The 21746-nt window shown below is 52.5% G+C and overlaps 1 protein-coding gene across 10 annotated transcripts in view; it reads left to right on the top strand.

Annotated features, from left to right (window-relative positions):
• Window positions 1–21746, top strand: part of LOC135242132 (transcription factor SOX-6-like) — a 215634-nt gene that overhangs the window by 141216 nt on the left and 52672 nt on the right. For all 10 annotated transcript variants that reach the window (XM_064313056.1, XM_064313057.1, XM_064313061.1 and 7 more), the window contains 2 exons: window positions 2050–2222; window positions 4842–4910. In XM_064313056.1, the coding sequence (XP_064169126.1) occupies window positions 2050–2222; window positions 4842–4910 (242 nt within the window). The remainder of the gene's footprint in view (window positions 1–2049; window positions 2223–4841; window positions 4911–21746) is intronic.

Genomic DNA, 21746 nt, shown 5'->3' with positions numbered 1-21746 from the left:
TGACCAGGCAAAAGTATGGAGCCAGAGCATAATGCTGGTGACTCCTCCCCCTTTATAAGTTTGTGCGTTCCCGAGGTGGAGACGCACCCCTGCCCCCCCCCTCCCCCCCATGGGGTGTGAAAGGAGAAAAAGGAGGGAAAAAAACGAGTGAGGAAGAAATTGGCGTGAGCGTGTGAGTGAAGTGACAGTAACGGAAGTGTGTAAATCTGCCCTCATTGTCACCCGCAGAGCCCCCCCCCCCCCCCGGTCACCGGGGACTATCGCCCCCCTCCCCTCCCAACCAGCCCCCCCCTCACTCCCCCCAGCACCACCAGCTGCAGCTGCACGCTCCAGGAAATGAGCTCACGAGGTGGCAGCCTTCACACTCTTAATGAGGTCATCATCCCCCCGCCGCTGCTGTGCAGGGGGAGAGGCCCCGAAACGCTGGGGCAACCTTCTGAGAACGCTCTGCTAACGTTCCCCCGCACGCAGGGGGAGAGCCCCCGAAACGCTGGGGCAACCTTCTGAGAACGCTCTGCTAACGTTCCCCCCCCGTGTGCTACTGATGTGCAGGGGGAGAGACCCGAAACGCTGCGGCAACATTCTGGGAACGCTCTGCTAACGTTCCCCCCCGTGTGCTACTGATGTGCAGGGGGAGAGACCCGAAACGCTGCGGCAACATTCTGGGAACGCTCTGCTAACGTTTCCCCGCGTGTGGCGCTGCTGTGGGGAATGTGAGTGTGTTAAGAGCAGCTTCGTGCTTTTCCTCCTTATTGTGTGTGGACAGAACAGAACAGACAGAAATAATAACAGCTTTGGAGATGATTGCCAGGAGTGACCTTTTTTTTTTTTTTTTTTTTTGAAGGCAAGGAAGACCAAAATGCTTCTCCTTGTCTTCCTCCCCCTACCCCACCCCCACCCCCCCCTTCATACCCCACCTCCACTGTCTGGGGCACACAGATGCACTCTGTTGTTCAGTCGACTACACCCCTGTATAAATAAAAGTAGTTTCTGCCCAGAAGAATCTGCCCCTGGTGGTGCAGTTCTGCCCAGTGGAGTGGGGGTCTGTCTCCAGGGGAGTGGGGTCTGTCTGTCCCAGTGAAATTGGGCTCTGTCCCGGTGGAGTGACCACGCCGTTTCTTTTCGTAAGGCCAGAGCCAGGTGATTATGAGGCCGTGTCTCTGCTACACGGCGTCTCAGCGAGAGGAAACCAGGGGAGCGGGCGGCTCGTCTTTTATCTGTGACCTCAGCTCTGATTGGCCGCCGCTGAAGGCATGGAGAAGCGGAATCTGAATCGAGAGTTTTCTTTTTCTCGTCTCTGCGTCGGGGGCCTCTCATGCGGAAGGGCTCGACTCCGGCGTCTGGCGTCCGCTGTGTGGTGAAGCCGCAGGAACATTTCCGCTGCACGCGGGAAATAAAAGTTCCGTTCAGGTTAATTCGGTTCATCGCCGTGGTGCTTCGGTGGCAGAAAAATCCAGAGAATCATTGCCAAAGCGTCAAAAAAAATAAAATAAAATAAAAAACGAGATATAAAGTTTCTAATTGCTCTGCGATAGCTTGGCGGCCTGTTCAGGGGTGTATTCCTGCCGCTCGCCCAATGCACCCTGGGATAGGCTCCAGCCCCCCCGCCCCCCGTGACCCTGCTCAGGATAAGCAGGTATAGATAATGTATGGATGGATGGATGGATGGAAGTTTCTAATTGTCGTTCTGCAGGGGTACACAACTGGGCCTGATCTGTTTTGGGACTTCATGGCGGCATCTGTGCTGCAATTACACCATCAGTCCCGATCAATTATTTGACCTGACATCTTGGATGAAGTCACGAGCGACGGCTCGTGTTTTTACGTGTCTGTCCGTCGAGTGTTGGAGCCGTACAGGTAGGCCTCTGTGCCGCTCTCTAGAACACTCTGCGAGTGAAAAACGTCCCAAACTCCGGCACGCCTGCGCTGCCCCCTGCTGGGCCGGAGCCGGGTCGCCTCGCCTTATTGTTTCCCGCGCAGGTGACCGTGGCCAAGGATGATGATGATGATGATGAAGGTGATTGAGTCCCTCCCGCTCTGTCTCCTCAGGTACCCCGGAGAGCTTGGCGGAGAAGGAGCGGCAGCTCTCCACCATGATCACGCAGCTGATCAGCCTGCGGGAGCAGCTCCTGGCCGCTCACGACGAGCAGAAGAAGCTGGCCGCCTCGCAGATGGAGAAGCAGCGGCAGCAGATGGAGCTGGCCCGCCAGCAGCAGGAGCAGGTGAGCATGGCCCCGCCCGCCTGTACCCCCCTCTGCTACTGCCCCTCTCTGTACCCCCCTCTGCTACTGCCCCTCTCTGTACCCCCCTCTGCTACTGCCCCTCTCTGCTACTGCGCCTCTCTGTACCCCCCTCTGCTACTGCCCCTCTCTGTACCCCCCTCTGCTACTGCCCCTCTCTGTACCCCTCCGCTACTGCCCCTCTCTGTACCCCCCTCTGCTACTGCCCCTCTGCTACTGCCCCTCTCTGTACCCCCCTCTGCTACTGCCCTCTCTGTACCCCCTCTGCTACTGCCCTCTCTGCTACTGCCCCTCTCTGTACCCCCTCTGCTGCTGCCCCTCTCTGTACCCCCTCTGCTACTGCGCCTCTCTGTACCCCCCTCTGCTACTGCCCTCTCTGTACCCCCCTCTGCTACTGCCCCTCTCTGTACCCCCTCTGCTACTGCCCTCTCTGTACCCCCCTCTGCTACTGCCCCTCTCTGTACCCCCCTCTGCTACTGCCCCTCTCTGTACCCCCTCTGCTACTGCCCCTCTCTGTACCCCCCTCTGCTACTGCCCCTCTGTGCTACTGCCCCTCTCTGTCTGTCTGTCTGTCTCTCTCTTTCTGTCTGTCGGTCTGTCTCTCTTCCCCTCTGCTACTGCCTCTCTGTCTGTCTGTCTGTCTCTCTCTCTCTCTTTCTGTCTGTTGGTCTGTCTCTCTTCCCCTCTGCTACTGCCTCTTTCTCTCTGTCTGTGTGTCTGTCTCTCTCTCACTGTCTGTCTCTCTCTTTCTGCCTCACTCTGTTACTCTTCCTCTCACTCTCTGTCTCTCTCTCTATTGCTCTCTTTCTGTCTCTCACTCTTTTTCCCCATCTTTCTCTGCCCCCCTCTCTCTCTTACTGTGTCTTTCTCTTTCTTCAATTCTTAATACTTGTAATGTCATTAAGTCACTGATACATTATTCAGAGTCATTGGATATGTGTGTGTGTTTGTGTGTCTAAAACTGTCCTTAGCTTCTTTATGTTTAATGAACTCAAATGTTTTTTTTTTTGCTACCTACTCTAATGGCAATTCAGTAGCTCTGTAGGACAGAGTTCATCGTGTGGAATTTGGCTTGTTCACCGAAATGAACTTACTCCGCACCTCAAATTAATTTAACACTTTTATTAAAGAATGAGACATGATAATCAGGATCATGCCTTTTTTTTCTCGCGGTGCGTTTCGTGTGTGTGGAAGTCGCGCACTGTGCGCTCAGATGCGTTTTAATGAGCGCTGATTGTGGGTCTTTGATGCCCTTTATCGTCGGGGGTGGGGGGGGGGGTGGGGGGGGGCACAGGGGGTTTGGGGTGCAGGCTTGGCTCTCACCAGGGCAGGGGGATCATGGAGCCCCTTCGGGAGAGGTGAAAGAAACGGAGACCCGGAGTGAGAGTGTCGTTTAGCCGTCGCCGAGACGACGCAGTAATTACCCAGTGACACGTCTGAGACGCGCGGCCCAAATGAATCCTGACACATTCGCGCAGGGCTGATATCTTACAGTGAACACTTTGTAATTATATTTGAAAATGAAAATTAAATGACACTTAAAACTAGGTTGTCATGCTCCGGGTGGGGTGGGGTGGGGGTAGTGGGGGTGATGGGGGGGTGGGTTGGGGGGAAGTGAGATTGGCGCTCAGGGGGGATGGGGTTTGAGGGGCAGGTGGGGGGGGGGGAAGGGGGTTTGGAGGTGTGTGTTTGTGGCGTCGTCGACGACTACGTGCTTGTCGGCTTTTGGGGGATAGGGCCCTTGACGGCAGACTGCGCCGTCCAATCGGGACCGAGCTCCCGCACCGTCCAATCAGGACCCAGCACCCAGCTCCCACAACAGCTATCATAGTCGTAAACATGTCAGTCTCCTGTCTCCCAGTCCCCCCGCCCCCCCGCTTTCCATCCTCCCCCATGTGGAAAACAAGCAGTGTGACAGTGCTGAACCCCTTTCAGTCCTCTTCATTTTCTGTCACTCCTTAGTGCTTCTGTCTAATGCAGGGGTTTGTTATATTTGGCAATTGCCAACACCAACACCCCCGCCCCCCCCCCTTTTTTTATTCTTGTCTGCTGCCCCATCCACCCCTGAAATTGGCACCTTGTCTTTTTTTGTTTGAGTGCTGCTCTTTCGCTCTGTCCGTCATCTAAAGGCTTTTCCTCACTGGCGTGCTCCTTCGCTGGCCGCGTGGAGTTTAGCGCCAGGCGTGCTAACCGTTGTCTCGGGACACCCTGTTAGCCAACCGATTCCCGGCTCTCTGAGCGTTAGCCGCGTGCTAACCGATTCCCTGCTCTCTGGCCGCTAACCGCACGCTAACCGATTCCCTGCTCTCTGGCCGCTAACCGTACGCTAACCAGGGCCTGCTCTCTGACCGCTAACCGTACGCTAACCAAGGCCTGCTCTCTGGCCGCTAACCGTATGCTAACCAAGGCCTGCTCTCTGGCTGCTAACCGTACGCTAACCAAGGCCTGCTCTCTGACCTTCGAGCACTGGGAGTAAGGGTTCTATGGTACGACAGAGTGTGTGGGTTTACTTAATGTGCATGTACTGTACTGTATATATAAGAGGTGCTCTTTGCTTTCTGAATGGACGTCGTGATTTACCCACCTTCCCCCCCCCCACAGATCGCAAGACAACAGCAGCAACTTCTGCAGCAACAGCACAGAATCAACCTTCTCCAGCAGCAGATTCAGGTCAGTGACATCACCTTATTCCCCCCTCCCCCCCACCCCCCAACCCGCTCACCAAAACAGTCACATGACGCATCATGAGTATGGTGGGTTTGAGGGCTGCGGGGTCACGTCCAGTCTGTGCCACTTCACAACTGTGATGGGGAGAGCTGCATTGCAGCATAGTTCTCGGCAGTAGGGAAGGGGTTAATCTTGCTTGTTTGCTGGCTGCTGTGTCGCCGGCCAGCGATTGGCCAGTCGGACTGAAAAGGTGCCTAAAATAAAAGGAATTTTTTTCCCCCCCTCTTGCATATAAGCAATCACCAGCTCCTACCATCACCTTTGTGGTAAGATGATAATTGGGTCTTTGGTAATTACCATAGGAGGAGAAAAAAAAGGAGGAGAATAATTAGCACTTCCTAATTAACAAAAAAAAAAAAAAAAACAAAAAACCCCCCCCCCCCCCCAAAACACCTAACGAGCCGTGTTTGCGTGTCTGTGCTAAGCAGCCTGGAGGCCGGGCACATGAAAGGAGATGGTAAACGCCTCAGAAGCAGACCCGTCTCCCCGGCGACCACCGCCAAGTGCCGCGCGCACAGGAAGCGCACGTTATTGTGCATAAAAAAAATAAATAAATAAAAAGTGCGGGAGGTTTTTTTTAATGAGCGGCCAAATTATAAAAAGAGGCTTTCTTTTTTCAGGGGAACCGTCGTGTTGACGTTAGTCCTGGCTTTTTAAAATTTTTTTATTTTAAACAAATATTTATGCATTTAACTGAGCGCACTTTTAAATGTTTCTTCGAAAAGCTGCTCTTGGAATGCGGATGCTTTCTTGTTGGTTTTAGCCTGGGATTGGCAGATATTCATTTGAACGTGAGTCGGTTTGCTACGCTACCTTTTGTCCACGGTGGAACTCGCTCTCAGATTCCTGGCTTAAATTTCCTTGGACAGGAAGTAGGCCTGGAATGACCCTGAAAATGCCTGCTGCAGTCTGCGGTCTCTGTCTGTCATTGGCCAGCCGGTGTCCAGCAATGATGCCCGCAATGTGTCCCTCCCAGAATCCTCTGCTTTCCCATCTCAGGATCCTCTGCTTTCCCTCCCAGAATTCTCTGCTTTCCCTCCCAGAATCCTCTGCCATCCCTCCCAGAATCCTCTGCTTTCTCTATCAGATCCTCTGCTTTCCCCCTCTGCCCTGCTACCACATGTCTGATATGTCAGTGTGCATGTGTATGTGAGTGTGTGTGTGTGAGTGTGTGAGTGTGTGAGAGAGAGTATGTGGGGGGGGGGCTTGAGAAACCCTGTAAAAGTCTGGAACATAGACATAGTCTGAGGGAGCTCTTTCAATTTAGTTTTTTTTCCACCCTCCTTTTCTTTTCTCTTTTTTCATCCTTTCCTGTGGATATTCAGGGGGTGGGGGTGGGGGTGTGGAGCGGATGGGGGGGGGGGGGGGGATTGAGTCTTTGTCCTTAGAGATTACAATGTCACTTGTTTTAAGATAGCAGATGTTTTGATTACTGCGTCAGGAGCAGCTTATCACAAGTTTAAGCTCAAGGATTTTTTTTTCTTCTCTCCTTCTTTGGCCGCGTCTTCTTGTCAAAGTCTGTGCGCCGTGCGGCTAAGTCCGGCCGGGGAGGGGGGATTACCGCCGCGGGATTCGAGTGGAAACTTATAAATAAATAAATAAATAAATAAATAAATAAATTTAAAAAACGCCATTAAGAGACTGACAGAGAAGGGCCCTGGCCACAATTAAAAGCCAAACACTGAGGCGAATCTAAATCTCTGGCAGAAAGGAAGTGCTTCTTACGCGAGGACAAGTCGATAGAAGCCGGGTCCCCGGGCGGCCCGGCTGCAAATCCGCGGCGGTAAGCGGAGAGCGCTAGCGCAGAGCAGACGCTAAGCGGGCCGTCGTCTCGCTCCTGGTTTTGTTTGTTTTTTTTCTGGCGTTGATCACGGGGAACGACTTGACAGGGTCCTCAGATAAGAGGCCCCCTCCCCTCCTCCCCACCCCCCCCTTCCCGGACGCAAAGCTTGTGAGGAGTTTGAGCTGAAGTTAGCTCTTTTTCATTTGCCGTTTTTCGAGTTACTTGGGGGGATGGATGGTAGGCCGTCAAGTGCTAGCGTGCTGCGGTCTGTAGTTCATAAAACAAACTTGTGAAGCTGTTGACCAAGTGTGCTGCCGCGTGTGTTTTTTTTTGGGGGGGGCGAAAGCAAGGGCGAAGGATAACATAGACCGAAAACTCGTTTAATTAAATTAACCCGGCGGGTTCGTGACCTGCCCATTTTCTCTGCTGTGTCGTTTCCATGGTAGCGGCACCATGAAAAACGGAGATATGACTCCTAACATGCTATCCATCGCCCGGGATCTGCGTGGGGGGAACGGCGGAGTAGTCAGCTTTAATATGTCCCTGTGTTACTCTCACCCGCCTCTCTCGATCTGTTTGCAAATGTTTCTCATCAACGTGCTTTCGCTCGTTAAATCTTAAAAAACTTCCGTCCATTTCCAATCTCTCAAATTTGGTATTTTCGTGTGCTAAAAAAGAAAATGAACGAGGTGGGTAAGTGAATAAGTGGATGAAAGCAGAAAGGTAGTTTGGGGGGAAATTGCAGCGTCTCGCTGATTTGGGTTTAGAGCCGTGTCTGAGTCTGAGGCTTTGAGGAGGCTGGAGTCACCGTCGTTGGTTCTGTTACTCTCCGCCGTACAGCCAGTCAGGGCAATGGGTGCAGTGTGTGATTGTCCTGCCCCATCTTGCTCCCCCGGGCCTAACCTACCCTTCCCTGCCCCATCCTGCCATGCCCTGCCATGCCCTGCCCTGCCCCACCCTACGCTGCCCTGTACTCTGAGAGAATAGGCCCTCCAGATTAAAGACAGGGTCCTGGGGGGGGGGGGGGGGGGCAGGGTAGGGGTAGGGGTCGGGGGGCGAGGGGGTTGGGGGGGTAGGACGGCTCATTTCAGCCAAAGGACAAAATCGAGCATCCTTCCCGTCCTCCAACCCACTCACAGATTTGGGGCTGGCGTAACTTCCTGAGTTCTGCGCGGTTCTGCTTGTGCTGCTGCTGCAGGCCACCCTTTGTTCTGGACATTCCTGCACGGAGAGCCTGGTACATCCACAAGGCACGGTGACACGGAATCTCTGCTGTCCCTGCATTCACGGGGCTGCGCTGGCAGGTGGGGGTTTGGGAGGAGGTCGGTGGGTAAGGGTGCTTCAAGTGCACGCGCCACACAAATAAAATATTTACCCCCCCCCCCCCCGCCCCCCTCCCCTGAAGGGGCCAGACGGGACTGTCGCTTCAAACGCAGCCGAGATGCCTCGGCCAGACCAAACAGGACGCGCGTCTAATCAGGGAACAGAGGCGCCATTATGACATCACAATCACGCTCCCATTATGACAGACCTGATTGTGTCTTCCTTTTTTCTTTTTCTTCTCCCCCCCCTGCAACCTTTTCTCTTCTTCTCGGGGAGTTATTGGTGCCCCTGGTGATTATGTGGTCCATTGTCCTGGTTCCTGGCTGAAGTCAGGCCGCTCCTGATTAGATATTCTCTGGGACTGGAACGCTCTGAATTGCTTTATTGATTCGAGTGCAGACGGTGGCGGCGTAAAGACGCAAGCTCCTGATGTGTACGCTAAATGTGTTTTTATTTTATTATTTCTTTTTTTTTGTCACGCGTGAACAAACGTCGCACGTTAACGCGCGGGACTTTTTTTTTATTGGCGGTAATAACTCGCAATAAACAGGAGGGGGGGGGCGGAAGAAGGGGGGTGGGGGGGGGAGGAAGAGAACAGCGCGACACATTCTCTGGGTTTGGACGCAAGCGGCAGCTGGTAGAATCAGAGAAGTGTTGTGCGTTTCCACTGGTGGTGGTGGTGGAGGGGGAGTGGGGTGGGGGGGGTCCTGTTTATACTGGAGTTTTAGTATGGCCTCTTTAACATGCACTCATTGTGCTGGTCTGGTTCTACTTATCAAATCCAGATCTACTTTTTCTTTGCCTGCTACTTTTGGAGATGGGGTGTGGGGGGGGGGAGTTTGGGATGGGGGGGGTGCACCACCCAGCCTGCCGTGCCCCTATTCCCCCCCCCCCCCCCCCCCCGCCCCGACACACCCCCCAGCCGACACCTGCTCCGTCCCGTTACTGTTGCGGGCGATGGCTGGGCCTGCTGTGTGGAGCTTGTCCAGGCCGTAAAACACACATGGTTTAGGAAGAAGCTGCGTTTAATGCCGTCTCATTGGGTCTTTGTCACGATTTTTACTTCCACGTCTGTGCGGAGATTTACGTCCGATTCCCACTGCACTCCTGTCCTCTCCAGTTTATAACGTCCTGAGGAATGGATGGTGAGGGCATTTGAATTTATTAGCGGTGCGGAGGTGGGGGTGGCTGGTGGGGGGTGTGTACCTGACATTTGAGACTAGATGTAGTCTGTTGTAGGCTTGACCTGTCATGACTTTTTCGACATCCACATGTACAGAGGTGAGGTTGTGTTGCATGGTAATACAGCCTGTGTTGTACTGTACTGGTGATACAAGCTGTATTGTATGGTGGGTGCAGGCTCTGTTGTGTGGTGGTGCATACTTTGTTGTACTTAATGGTGATCCAGGTTGTGTTGTATGGTGATGCATACTTTGTTGTACTTAATGGTGATCCAGGTTGTGTTGTATGGTGGGTGCAGGCTCTGTTGTATGGTGATGCACACTTTGTTGTACTTTCTAGGTGATCCAGGTTGTGTTGTATGGTGGTGCGGGCTGTGTTGGCAGGGGTCTACATCGCTCCCATTTTAGGACCGTTTGCACCTGAAAACAAAACTGGAAAAATAATTGAGGAGGGCATCTGTTAATTGGGGTGCATTAGTGTGCTCCTATGTTTAAGGAACACGTGTGCTCCTGTTAGAATAGAGCCCTGGTTGGGGTTTGTTTGGGTGCCAGGGTGCAGTTCAGAGCAGAAAGGGTTTTCCAATATGTGGTTCAGAGAAGTGGGAGAAAAAAGAACCAGCAGCCATTAAAGATTTTTAATTAAATTTTAATTACACAAAGGGTTACTTCCCCCACACTGCACACACACACACACACACACACACACTCACTCCTCTGAAACCACCCAACATAAAAGTACAGTGAACTAGAGGAGTGTGCGTGTGTGTGTGTGTCACACCTGGATCTGTGTCTACATATAACGTGTGTATGAATGTACCTGTATTGTTCGTGTGTGTGTATGAATGCATACTGCTTGTGTGTATGTAACGTGTATACGTCTCTGTATGAATGCACATTGTGTGTGCGTGTATGAATATCCGTGTTTATGTGTGTGTGTGCATGTGTTAGTGTGTGTCTATGCACATGTGTGTTTGTATGCGCGTGAGCGTGTGTGTGTATGTGTGTATGCACAGGTGAGTGTGCGGGTGTGAGCGTGTGTGTGAGTGTGTGTGCGCACGCATGCGTATGTGTGTGCGTATGTGTGTGAGCACGCTTGCGTATGTGTGAGCGTGTGTGTGTGTGTGTGTGTGTGTGTGTGTGCGTGCCTGAGTGTGTATGTGTATGCACACGTGAGTGTGCGGGTGTGAGCGTGTGTGTGAGCGCACGCGTGCGTATGTGTGTGTATGTGTGTGTGCACGCGTGTGCGCGCTGGGATGAGATGAGATGATTCATTGGCTTTTATGCGCCGTGTGTAAAGGGTAAGTGTTGCTAACAGAGTGAGTGGCAGCTGAGGGCAGGCTGGGCCCTGGGGGAGATGGAGGGGGGGGGGTGGAGGGGGTGTGTCTTTGTTCTTCAGGTTCTGACAGGCGTGTGTCTCTCCTCAACGAGCCCTTAATTTCTCTCACATGTGCACGATTTCCCCCAGCCGCCCCGGCCTCGATCTGGAGCAGTTTAGCCCCCCCCCCCCCCCGCCACTGGAGGGGACATTCCTGGGTTAGCGCTGCGCTACGGGGCTAATTCATGGCCTCAGTCAGACAGCCCCCCCCCGAGCCCCTAGTTCTGCTGGCTCATTCCCATACGGCGCACGACCAGCGTGTGACACACACACACACACACACTCTCACACACACACACTCACACACACTCTCACACACACGCACGCACACACACACACACACACACACACACACTCTCACACACACACACTCACACACACTCTCACACACACGCACGCACACACACACACACACACACACACACACACACACACACACTCTCACACACACACACACACACACACTCACACACACACACACTCTCACACGCGTACACGCGCACGCTGTACTTCTGCGTTTTGCTCTGATTTATCTTTCTGAATTTATGCTGTGCTGGCACGCTGGCCTGCTCTCCTGTTTGAGCGGGGGAAAAGGTGCGGAAGCAGAGGAAGCTGAGATCATTTTTTATTTTTATTTTTTATTTCAACGTTTTGTAGAGCTACTTCGTTGTTCAGGTGCACAGATGCCGGAATTATCATTGTGTAGTTGGTGTCTAGGGGTCGTAAAAAATAAAAATAAAAAACCCCACAATTTATAGTGGACAGCCGTACCTCAGCTGGCTTATGAAATGCTCCACTCCTGTTACATCTCGCTGCCGTCGCTGCCGTAAATCTCCTTGTTGTGAGTGTTGAGGAAGGTTAAGGAGCGGGGCGATGGTGGAGACATCGGAGGGGTTTTTATGAGCGCTCACATCTCTCCGCGGTGCAAAATGGCGGCAGAATTCACAGGGGGAAGGGGACTCAAAAGACGCTCTGTGTGTGGAGACTTCGGCTGGCACATAATTGAACACAGGCACCTTTGTGCCCGCGTATTTGTTTTTGAAAGAAAACGGCACTCCTTGTTCCCTCTGTTCAGACCCGAAAAAAAGCAGTGTCCTCCCGCTCCGATTGGCCGCGAGTCATCTCTCTCTTCCTCTCTGATTGGCTGTCGTTGGCTTCCCCTCCCCTCCTATTGGCTGTTAGTCACCTGGCTCCTGCTCTGATTGGCTGCTCGCCATTTGGCACCGGCTGATGTGTGATGAGTGGATGAAATGTCCCAGCATGTTTTTCATTGGAGGGAGAGGGTGAGGGGGTGAGGGGGTGAAGCCCTTTTAATGCACCCTAACCCCCTTCATTTACACTCTCTTATCCTGGAGTAATGGGTCTCTAAAACAGACCCCCAGTGTTTTCATCTGTGGCTGAGTAATTGGCCCCAGCATTTCCATCATTAAGACCTGTAATTACATCCAAGATATTGTTAGGCACTTTTGTTCAAGACATGCGCACAACAACATAATTGTGAATAATTTCATAATTGGCCTTGGACAAGTTCGCGCGATTTCCAAATGCACCATAATTCGACTGGTTAGTTGTTGTTTGCTGTTTGCTGTTCTTTTTTGTTCAGCTGGCAAATTATCCTTAAAGACAAAGGATTATCTTGTTAATGCACCGCACGAATACCCCCCCCAAAATATTTTTAAAGAGAATCTGTAAGTAGCCAATTATCTCTTCCAGATAAATGCTGCAAATGCTATTGAAGAGTAACAATCTTTGTTTGTTATTTAAAAAAAAAAATTTTTTTAAAGAATAAAAACAGCAATGAATTCACGGCGCACGCAGTCAGAACTGCCCCCCCTTACAGAACGGAACACGACGATCTTGCACTCTGTTGGATCGCGCTTGCGTGCTTGCGTGCGTCCGGGGGAGAGGAGCAGCACTGGCTGACTCCTGAACCCCTCTGTGGAGGGGGGGGGATTACGTGATGAAGACCCCCCCCCCCGTCCGCGCCAGACGAGATTAAGGCATACAGTGACCCGACTCATTAGTTCCCGTGATGTAATATATTGACACTCGGGTACAAATAATTCCATTTGGCGACCCCCCTCCCTTCGAGAGGGGAGGGGAGGGGAGGGGAGGGATCAGTTTAATTGGTTATAAAATGTGGATTCTTGTCGGGAGGCAGGAGAAACGCTGACGTTAAATAAAGCCGTTGGGCGGTCGGGACGATAAAGCCACCGTTAGAGCTTAACGACGCACACAAACGGGCTTTAGTAGACACAGCCTCAGCAGCGGACGCCGCGTTTGGGAAATGGAGCTGAGTGGATGAACGGGGGGGGGGGATGGGGGCAGGGGGTGGGGCTAACTGCGACGTCGCCGCCGCGTTTAAACAAATGAATAAATTATGAACGCAAACAGTGGCGTACGAGGCATCCAGGGTGGGGTACCGATCTCCTCCTCCGGCTGGGTCATGGAGGCGGGGTCTCTAACGGCGTGTGAGTGGCCTACCTGCGCTGGTTTACCTGTGCAGTGCTCGGCGCAGGTAGATGTGCTCAGGATGGATGCTCAGTCACTGGGCTGAGCACCACGTAGGCTGTATGAGCTGATAGCTTTAGCTTAACGGGGGGGGGGGGGGGTCTGTGTTTAAATACTCCCCCCCACCCCTTCTTTGACAGGCATTTAGCAGATGCTCTTATCCAGAGCAACTTTTTATCCAACTTATCCAACTTCTAACGTAGCCTTTATGTGGCATCCATTATACAGCTGGATATATACTGAAGCAATGCAGGTTAAGCACCTTTGCTCAAGGGTACAACGGCAGTGTCCTACCCGGACATCGAACAGTTCCTTACCCATCATACTACAGTGCCGCCCCTACTTGCCTGGTTTAACAGAAGAAATGTATCATCCGGTTTGTCGACTCCGGCACCAGCTGTGGCAGCTCAGAGTAACGCTCTCCCGGCACGGCCCACCCGTAAACTTTACCGCGATGCTGTAAAAAGGTAAAGGTGCGCTCCTCCTCCTCTCTCTCTCTCTCTCTCGTTCGCCGTGACCGGGACGGAGAGAGAGAGAGCGGAGAGCCGCGTGGAGCTTGCAGCCCGACGCGCGCTTGCTTGCTTGCTTGCTGTCTGCGCAGCCCTGCGCAGGGCTGCGTCCGCCAGCGAGAGCACGCAGCAGCCCTGGCGCGGGTCAGTTGTTAATGTTTAATTAACGCCGCCTTTCCCAGAATTAGTTTTTCGTGATTAACAGCATCGGCGCTAGCCCCCCCCTCCCCCCCCAGCTTAACGTTCCCACACCTCCGTAGCCCCCGTGCGGTAATTAAGAGGCTTGATCCTGTGAGGGGGGGGGGCTCTAATACCACGGACTGTTACCGTGTGCGAAGTCACACCTGGGCCTCTGTCATTAATTAGTTACCTGAGGGGATTCCTGAACAAGCGGTGGCATGCGTGCGAGCTCTTGCTGGATGTAATTAAGCGGTAATTAACTAGAGATAAGGTTGGTTCCTCTCTCTCTCTCTCTCTCTCTCTCTCTCTCTCTCTCTCTCTCTCTCTCTCTCTCTCTCTCTCTCTCTCTCTCGAGTGGTTAATTGAGGGAGACTCGTGGCTAAGTGCTGTGCGTGTCAGATAGCATTGTACTTGTCAGCCTTTTGTAATGTAGTGCAGACAATGAGGTGCTTTTCAAGGCTGAGACTGCGAATGAGTGGGGGTTTTTGTTTTTTTTTTGTTTTAAGAAAAGGCATGTGAGCTGAGCCACTTGAAGCACCTGAGGCTCAGAACTCTGACTGGTACCAGTGGCAGTGTCCCCGGGTCTAAGCTCAGAACTCTGACTGGTACCAGTGGCAGTGTCCCCGGGTCTAAGCTCAGAACTCTGACTGGTACCAGTGGCAGTGCCCCCGGGTCTAAGCTCAGAACTCTGACTGGTACCAGTGGCAGTGTCCCCGGGTCTAAGCTCAGAACTCTGACTGGTACCAGTGGCAGTGTCCCCGGGTCTAAGCTCAGAACTCTGACTGGTACCAGTGGCAGTGAACCCAGGTCTGGCCACAGGTAGCTGCAGTGCCCGTGCTTGGTGCTCACTGTGTCCAGGGTCCCACAGAAAACTCTGACTGCCAGAGAGCTCCTCCAGTGTGCTGTCAGGCGTGCTATCCTGTGCTAATGCTGTGCTGCCCTGTGTTACGCACGCACACAGTCACGCACGCATACACACACACACACGCATACACACACACACACACACAGTCACGCACGCGCACACACACACACACACACGCACACACACACACACACACACGCATACACACACACACACACGCACACACACACACTCACGCGCACCGACACACACACACACGCCGCACACACACACACACACACACTCACTCACACACGCATACACACAACACACACCACACACACACACACACACACACACACACACACTCACTCACACACCACACACACACACACACAACACACACACCCTAACCCTCACACACAAACACACACCACACACACACAAATACACACATACACACACACCACACCACACACACAACACACACACACCACCACACACACACACACACACACACACACACACACACGCACACACACACACACACACACACACACACACACACACTCACGCACACACACTCACGCACACACACACGCACACACACACACACGTGAACAGTACCTACTGTTTGCGTCCAGTCGGCAGTCAGAACGGGGGCCCATGTTTTCATAGTGCCTGGGTGGCAAAGCAAAGTGTTCAGCCCACTGCTGTAAAAGGGCTCTCTCTGTTTTTTTTTCTTTTGGGGGGGGGGCGTTGTGCGAACCCGACGTTCCTCAGTGAATGGCCCGTTTTGTCCCACACTGGGATTTTTTAAACTTTTTTTTTCTTTCTTTTTTCCTAATAATTTTTTTTTTTTTTTACACAGACACAGACAAGTTTTTTTCCTTTTTTTTTTTTTTCCCTTCCCGTAGTCATTCCTGCCCCGTCACTGGGGTGCGCGCATGACTCCGCGGCGGGTCTCAAAGTCCCCGCACACTCATAGCGTGCCCACAATACGGTCCCGGAGGACAATGGGGCTTTCTGCAGGGCGACACAGTCGCCTCTGTTGTTTTTTTTTCGGAGAAAGCCCCAGCAGCTGGGGGGGGGGGCAGGGGTGGGGTTTTGCGGACAACGGCCCTGTCTGTCCACCCCGGCCACAGGAAGGGGGCGGGGGGGGCGCGCCCTATGCCCCTCCCGCCCCGCTGCAGATCGCGTGGCGATTGGACTATGGGTGGTCCCGCTTCTTCTGCTAGCACTGCTCCTTGATGAAGAGGTTTTTTTTTTTTTTGGGGGGGGGGGACTTCTTAAAAGAGAATTTGTGTTAAGTTTCTAGAGACTCTGAATCACTCAGTGTGTGTATCAAGTGTGTTTGTTTGGACAGTTGTACAGTGTGTTGGTTTGTGCGAAGCGTGCGTGGGTGTGCATTTGTGTGTGTGTGTGTGTGTGTGTTTGTGTGTGTGTGTCTGATTTTTTCTGTCCAGTTTTATTTTCACTGTTGGTTAAAAAGAAGTGTCTTATTTGAGCGTACAGCAGCCATGCACGTTCATAAACACAGTTGATCATCACATAAAGGAATTTTCTTGCTCTCTAAAATGTGAGAATGTACATTCGAATAAGTCACAGTTTTGATACATACAGTGTATGTATAAGTATACGCATACATATGTATATATACTTATATATATATACATTATTTTGAAAGAATACCTAGAGAGAAGGAAAAAGTAAATACTGTAAAGGAGATGGAAGTAAAATGAGTGCATTATAGAAGCATAAAGTTAATAATGAAACTCCTGATGCCCTGACAGCCCATAATAAGTGGGCTCTGATTAGTGGGTCTGAAGGAACTGGGCCACATCCTCAGCTCGGCATTCACACCTAAATCTGTATTTTTAAATAAGCCATGCTCCATAAGACTCCTCCTGAAGAGCTCTTTTGGGGAAGGGAGAATGAGGGGGGTGGGCAGAGGGGGGGTGGGCGGGGGGGGCACAGCAGATGTGCCTTTCTTGTGTGGTACATTAACTTTGACCACTGTGAAGCGCTAATATTGCAGTTACAGGTGAGCTACTCGATAGCTCCTCCTTTGACTCCGCGTGGAGCACTGTGCATGTGCGTGCTCACATATGTGCACACACACACACACACATACACGCACATACGCACATACACACACACACACACGCACACTCGCACACATACACACCCACATACGTACACACACACTCGCACATACGCACACACACATACACACACGCACACACACACATACGCACACACGCACACACACACACACTCGCACCCGTACACACACACACACTTTTACAGAAACGCACACACAAATGCACGTTCATGTACACGGTGTTGTGTATGTGAGGGGGGTACTGCCTCTGGCCACAGAACGCACGCTCGTCTGTTTGTTTATCTCTCCTTCTCTCTCTTCCTTCGTTAGTCCTGCTGTTTTAAAGCCGTCCCCTGTGGATTTCCCCTCTTCACGGAAGACATTTTCACTTTCATTTCCCTCCTTTTTCTCTGCTGTGCTGGGAAACGGCTCCTGCCCCAGCCTCGTGTCGTAACTCCGGCTAATCTAGCCGACGTTAAGGAGTCGGTAATGACGACAAATGTGCAGGCCGAAGACATAAAATTGGAAAATAAGAAAAGGGGAGATGGAGAAAGGCTTGTTTTGAAAGCTGTGCACACACACCATGTAAAATGAAAAATAAAACCTCAAAAGCGAGAAGAGAAGAAGACCCTTGGGCTTATCTTTGATATTTTATATTCAATATAAACCTAATTGCTTAAAATATTTACAAACTTAAATTACATTTTAGGTCTTTGCGGCTGCACAAGAACTTGCCTTAAATTCACATCTCAGCCGAATCTACATATGTTTTGAGTGCTCACGAGGCCAAACTGTTTTATCATTTTCTTTGCCATTTCAAGCAGTGTGTTAATTTCCTACTTGCAGCATTTCTACGCTGGTTGGTTTCTCCTGTTACTGTATGGTTCTCCAAAAGAGTTTAATCTTAATCCAGTTATTGTTTTAAAAAAAATTATTTTTAATGACAAACTAAATCCAGTTATTGTTTTTAAAAAAATTATTATTAATAACAGGCCGGGACTTTGTAGGCTGTTAGGTTTTTTAAACCTCAAGGTGTAAGAGCAGGATTGGACCGGAATATTTCAGGATTGTTCGTTTGCATTCAGAGGTTTCCGGAAGTCTCCGGATGTGAGGTTGTAGGGGTCGTGATGGCAGCAGGCGAGGGACAGAGTGGCCCTCTTTTTGGAAGGCGGGCTGCTTAATATAGACGCGTCGGATTGGCTGGCCTCCAAGAGAGCTCGTTTTACTGCGTTGCGGAATTCGTGTTAGCAGAAGTCATCTGTCGGTTATTTCACCAGACCGTGTGACCTCACTGGCGCAATCTGATTGGACGGCTCCTCGGGCCTCGCACCCGCGCTTGCGATGGTTACCGTGGTTGCGTACCTGTCTTCAGGCCCCCGCCAGACGGCCCCCTCTCAGCCGAGCCCCCCCACTTTGGCGTGTGAGTGTTGGGTTTGCTTGGCTCGCTGCGGGTGAAGAAAGGGCAGCGGTCTGAAAGAATGGAGATTGTGTTCCTCCGGCTGTAGATGTTAATCTCTTACCTGTCAGTTAGAACGGCCATTTCCTGGAGCTGTTCAATCCCAGGAGTACTGGGGTTAGGGGTGGGCTCTGCCGAGGGCGGGGGGCGCGGGGGGGTTAGGGGGTGGGGGCGTGGGGGGGCTGAGCATGTGGGTGGGTGGGGGGGAAATGGCAGCCTGAGTCTCAGCCAGACAAAGACCCCCCCCACCCCCCCCCCCCACTCCTGAGGCCACCTGTTTTCTTTCTTCCCTCCGTTGTTGAATTTGAAGAACAGTCGGGATAGTTTGTGTGTGTGCAGGGGGATGGGGCGTGGGGGCCTGCAGGTAAGGGGTTCATTTTGATTTGTGGAGCTGCTTGGACTCCTCCTGGATTTTATGGGAACGGATTTGGTCCTGTGTTTGTGGCAAAGTAAGTCGGGATGGTGAAGGGACAGTTTCCGACACTAGAAGGGCTCATTTACGTACCCTAATCTAATGATCAGGTCCTTTGGAGACCATCACTATGCACTACTGAGATTCGCATAGATATAAGTATTTAAGTAAGTGAGTGTATTTATCCCCCTCCTTTTGCTCACGGTGTCCTGTGTTTTCTGAATACCTCTTTTTAAAGTCGGATAGACTTGTGCCTCTTGAGACAGCTTTGTGGGATGTAATTCTAGGGGCTTAACAACACAAACATTTTCAGATTGGCCCGTTTTTTATAAGTAACGTGGCAGTTTGACCCTGTTTGTGCAACCCCCCTACCCTTCCCCCCCCCTTCCCCCCAAGAGTGTTTCAGTAGAAAGAAAATTAAATGAGAAAAAAGACATTTAAAGAGAGGCAGACCCCTCCTCTGCCTCTCATCTCCTCTCCCCTCTTCTTCTCCCCTCTCTCCATCTTGTCTTTCAAACTCTGAAAGCATTTGGACGTGTTTGAGCAGCCCCCCCCCCTTCTCCCTTTTAAAAGAGAAACAGTGTAAAATTCCCAAAGTGATGTTTTGTTGAAGATCAAACTCAGTCTTCGAGCGGTTGGGGGGGGGGGGGTAGCAGCAGAGAGATTGCCACCGGCACCGTCTCCTCTGAGCAAGCTGACAGACAGGGAGGTGTACGGCTACTGACAGACCACCTCCTCCCCCCCCCCCCATCCTGTTGAGATGCAGGGCTGTACGTTAACTGTCATCATGACACCCAGTACCACCTGTACAGGCATGGGGGGGTGCCGGGGGTGGGGGTGCGGGTGGGGAGGGGGGTTTGCTTGTTACCTGTAGCCCGGTTAAACCTTCCCCCTGGAACACCTGTTTGTTTCACTCCTTCACGAGATGAATTACTACCTGACCAAGAGAACTTTGAGATACTCCCATTTCTGTCCATTTTAATAAAGAAATGTCTATTTTCAGATTTGAAACTTAATTATTATTTCCCATACTTGGGGAATTTTGATAAGTAGCGTGTTTTTCTTGAAAACTTTCAGGGATCTTCAGGAGTGTCTTCATATTATTTTTTACTGGTGACTAAACAGTGAAAGCATTTAAAATACCTCTTTGACCAGCCTGATTAGTATAGCTATTATTCCACTTCCTTACGCTGAAACCCGGGAGCAGCTGGTACTGTGCAGCGTTACAAAAGCCTGCCGGTCATAAAACACCTTTTTATTGATTAGCCAGTAATTGCCACAGGCTTACAGGTGTGCTTTTTCCCAGGTTTATTTGAGGGTGTGCCCCCCCCCCCCTTCCCTTCAGAACGGGAGTAACATTTCACTGTTTTCTGTGCAGGACGTTATTTATTTAGTTTGTCCCTGAATAGATGAGATGACTGACAGCTTTATGTAGCACCGGGGTCCTTTTCAGCTGTGCATACGGAGGAGAGGAGAGGAGGAGGAGTGGAGGAGTGGAGGAGCGGAGGAGAGCAGGAGAGGAGGAGGAGGAGCGGCGGAGAGGAGGAGAGGTGGAGAGGAGGAGCAGAGGAGGGGAGGAGAGGAGGAGCGGAGGAGCAGAGGAGAGCAGCAGGGGAGGAGAGGAGGAGCGGAGGAGCAGAGGAGAGCAGCAGGGGAGGAGAGGAGGAGCGGAGGAGGGGAGGAGAGGAGGAGCGGAGGAGAGCAGCAGGGGAGGAGAGGAGAGCAGGAGGAGAGCAGGAGAGGAGGAGCGGAGGAGAGCAGGAGGGGAGGAGAGGAGGAGTGGAGGAGAGCAGGAGGGGAGAGAGGAGAGCAGGAGAGGAGGAGAGAGGAGAGCAGGAGAGGAGGAGGGCATGAGAGCAGGAGAGCAGGAGGGCAGGAGAGCAGGAGAGCAGGAGAGCAGGAGGGCAGGAGAGCAGGAGAGCAGGAGAGGAGGAAGCTCTTTGTTCTTCAGACACGCGGCGGGATCGCGGTGGAGGCTCGGCGTGGCCCTGCGCAGGGTTACGCTCCTCTCCGCTCCTCTCCTGTCCGATGGGGGACAGATGGAGGCTTTTCTGGAACGGAGACGGGGGTGGTGTTTGTGGGGGGGGGGGGGGGGGTTTAGGTATGTGGCCCGTCGCAAGTCAGCAGTATCGGTGATGTATTGAAAGGAACGGTGGCGGTTGGGGGGGGGGGATCATTGTAGCCCCCCCCCCACAGCGCTGCCGGCCCCGTGGCGCCTGATTGCTCCAGATGCTCCTCCTCAGGTGCTCTGCGGCGGCTCCTTCAGCGCGGGGCCCTTCGGGGACGGGGCCGCCGCGCCCGCACCTGCTCCCCGCGCGCTAGCCGCCCGTTAGCCCCTCCGTGTGTCTGTAATGAGGCCGCGGGACAGATGGCGGGTCCAGACCCCGGCCGGCGCGGCTCAGAGCGTCTCAGAGCGCCTCAGAGCGCCGCTCCAGACAAAAGCGCCACAATGCGGCCCGCTCACCGCACGCAGACGGACCTGTGACCTGCCGCTCGCCCCTGTCTCTCTCTCTCTCTCCCCAATATTAACACACTGCCGCTCGCCCCTCTCTCTCTCTCCCCAATATTAACACACTGCCGCTCGCCCCTCTCTCTCTCTCTCTCCCCAATATTAACACACTTCCACTCGCCCCTCTCTCTCTCTCTCTCCCCAATATTAACACACTGCCGCTCGCCCCTCTCTCTCTCTCCCCAATATTAACACACTGCCGCTCGCCCTCTCTCTCTCTCTCTCTCCCAATATTAACACACTGCGCTCGCCCCTCTCTCTCTCTCCCCAATATTAACACACTGCCGATCGCCCCCTCACTCTCTCTCTCCCTCCCCATCATTAACACACTGCTGCTCGCCCCTCTCTCTCTCCCCAATATTAACACTGTGCTCACTCGCCCTCTCTCTCTCTCACTTTCTCTCTCTCTCTCGCTCCCCAACATTAACACACTGCCGATCGCCCCCCCCCCCCCTCATTCCCAAACATTAACACACTGTGCTCACTCGCCCCCTCTCTCTCTCTCTCTCTCTCTTCTCCTGTAAACTGTGCTCTCATTCTCACTGTGTTACCCATGATGCAGTGGGGTTTTCCGCTTGGATCTCGGTGCTGC

The sequence above is a fragment of the Anguilla rostrata genome, chromosome 16, assembly GCF_018555375.3.
Source record: "Anguilla rostrata isolate EN2019 chromosome 16, ASM1855537v3, whole genome shotgun sequence".
NCBI classification, from domain to species: Eukaryota; Metazoa; Chordata; class Actinopteri; order Anguilliformes; family Anguillidae; genus Anguilla; species Anguilla rostrata.
The sequence above is the reverse complement of the archived record's forward strand: the minus strand, read 5'-3'. Positions and strand labels throughout refer to the sequence as shown.